This window comes from Arachis ipaensis, chromosome B05 (assembly GCF_000816755.2).
Source record: "Arachis ipaensis cultivar K30076 chromosome B05, Araip1.1, whole genome shotgun sequence".
In the NCBI taxonomy this organism is placed as follows: domain Eukaryota; kingdom Viridiplantae; phylum Streptophyta; class Magnoliopsida; order Fabales; family Fabaceae; genus Arachis; species Arachis ipaensis.
Genome location: NC_029789.2, coordinates 25899540 through 25902060, shown reverse-complemented (window position 1 = coordinate 25902060; position 2521 = coordinate 25899540). Strand labels below are relative to the sequence as shown.

Below are 2521 nucleotides of genomic sequence, written 5' to 3'. Positions count from 1 at the left end.
ATTCAAGATGAAAGAGCTTCGACATAATGAAAATTTGTTACCTGGAGTCTTCCTAAAATTTCGTTAGAACTTCGTGCTGATAACGTGTTGTGAAATAAATAAAAGATATACTAAATATAAAATAAAGATGTATAAATAGAAGACTCTAGTATTAATATTTACTACAATATAATTATCTTACTATAATAATAGAAGTAATTTATATATTCACTACTATTATATATTAGCAACGTATGGAAAGAGAAAAAGACAATATAGAGAGAGGGGAGATTATTGTTATTGATATGTTTTCATACGAGGCTTAAACCTCAATTTATACACATACAAAATCTTGATTTTCCACACTTCATTAATTGAAAATCAAATATTCTTTCTTTAAGAAACTGAGCCGCCCAAAAATTAAATGGACATCCAACTCATTTCTCATTCTTATCACAATACCTTTTTCTTTTTCCAGAAAATACAAGTGAATGTGTATGTTTTATATGAAGAACAATAATGTTATCTCTCATCTCAACCAAGTGATATTGCAAATCAAATTTATGATACATCACGGCATCCAAAGAGAACCATTGCACTACAATATAAAACTTCTACAAAAACTAATGCTTCTAGTTAGAATTTGAAGCACGAAGACAAGCCACCCGCATTTGGCCTGTTTATCGTCTTAGCCAATTACGAACCTCTACTGCCGGAGATACCGGTGAGATTGCTGCGTAGGTTCTGGGATAGATTTGGCATACTCTACAAATATAATCCAACCATCCAAAAACTGTAGAGAATGGGGAAGCAATAATTAGCAAACACCCAGAGAAATAAGCTTACAAAGAAAGAGGTAATTAAGAGCAAGTAAGGGATCAACCTTAAAGAACAATTAACAAGAGCAACTTAGCTCCTAGATCACATCAGCATGAATAAGCTAGAAAAGGATCGTCATTGGGAACTCGCAGTATTAAGAGTAATGTGAAAGTTGAGGAGGATTAACAATCAGAAGCAAAGCAATCAGCAAATAAAGCTGAGATCAGTTGCAAAATTTGCGGCTAATATGCAAAGCTGTGCTTTCAAGAATGATGGAAGCCTTGTTGAAATTTGACACTTTCATCTTCTAGATATTGTTCTGTTGCCACATTCATTAGCACTAGTATCACACATAGATGTCATATTGGAACACAATATGTACGAAATATGCATGCAAATACACATCCGAGTACGACAACAACAAATCCTTTACTAGCTCCCAATAGATCTCAAGTTTAAGTATAGGGGCTTAATCCAGCTTACCTTTCCATTCATGCTTTTGATGCCCTTTGCAGCCTCTTCTATAGTGGCATATTGTACAAAACCATACCCTTTAGAACAACCTTCTCTATCGATCATCACCCTAGCTGAAAACAACACAGATGAAACCCTTATGAACTATGCATATCCTTGAAACAAAAACAAGAGGTATCAAAGTGTTAAAGCAGTACACCATGAAAGTTATATCTACTTAGTAGTACTTAGAGATGAGAAGAGAACAAACTGCGAACAACTTTGCCAAACTTAGAAAATTCTTGGAGTAGGCATTCAGATGTCGTCCGTTTGTTAAGCCCTGAAAAATTAAAGATACATGAAAATCAACACATTTGACATTGTCAAAGTGAAAAGGATTTAGCCAAGCAGGCCAGGTAATAGCATTGTAAATTTGTAATGCAATTCTTTCCAGATAAAAGATTTTAGCACCCAAATCACCTCATTTAACTGATAACATATGAATTAATAAAAAATTCAAAACAATAACCCTACTGAAGATCTTTCTTTGGTATTTAAAATTTAAAAACATAGTGTGAGTAACAAAACTAAAGAGTAATGAGTAATTATGAGTGGATTAAGCATCACATGATTAACTATTTAAATTTCTTTTCTAGAAAATCCTTCTCCAACATCAAATGAGTCGAAAACAAGTATCCCAAAAGTCCAAAACCTAGCTAGCAATTTCAGTTAAAATTATGCGCAACAATGCACTTACTACTTGAAAGTTACTGGTTAGTTCCTCAGACTTGAACCTCATCAATCATCACTCATACATCATATTATCAGAGAGCAAAAGCCATATTATAGCTGAAAACAATAACTTTATCAAACTATAAGCCCTCACTACTCTAAATTACACTGAATTCCACACAAGCTATGCAATATTACATATGACACCATTCTATTTGCAAAACTATACACTAGTCTCTCCCAAATTTTCTGTAACAGGACACCAAATTAACGAATCCAATTAGTAACGAATCACCTAATTTCATGGAACAGGTAGTCAGTATAATTTACCCTAAATCTAATCAAGCACATTGAATCATTATAGTCATCTGGCAGATAATACAAAAACATATTCACAAAGCAGAGCTGCAGAGGATAAAATCCGGTTAGATATTGAATTATTGATTAACAAATTTATAAAAATACAAAGTTGAAAAATGAAATTCTATATTTTTTTTTTTCGGAATTTTTCTGAGGTCAAAATCAAAGAGGAAGTATC

The 2521-nt window shown here is 32.8% G+C and overlaps 1 protein-coding gene across 1 annotated transcript in view; it reads right to left on the bottom strand.

Annotated features, from left to right (window-relative positions):
- LOC107643384 (glycine-rich RNA-binding protein 6, mitochondrial) overlaps nucleotides 406–2521 on the bottom strand; it is a gene marked incomplete in the record, with an annotated part of 2635 nt that continues 519 nt past the window's right edge. The window contains 3 exon segments of the mRNA XM_016347015.2: nucleotides 406–772; nucleotides 1282–1385; nucleotides 1523–1591. Of these exon segments, the coding sequence (XP_016202501.1) occupies nucleotides 686–772; nucleotides 1282–1385; nucleotides 1523–1591 (260 nt within the window).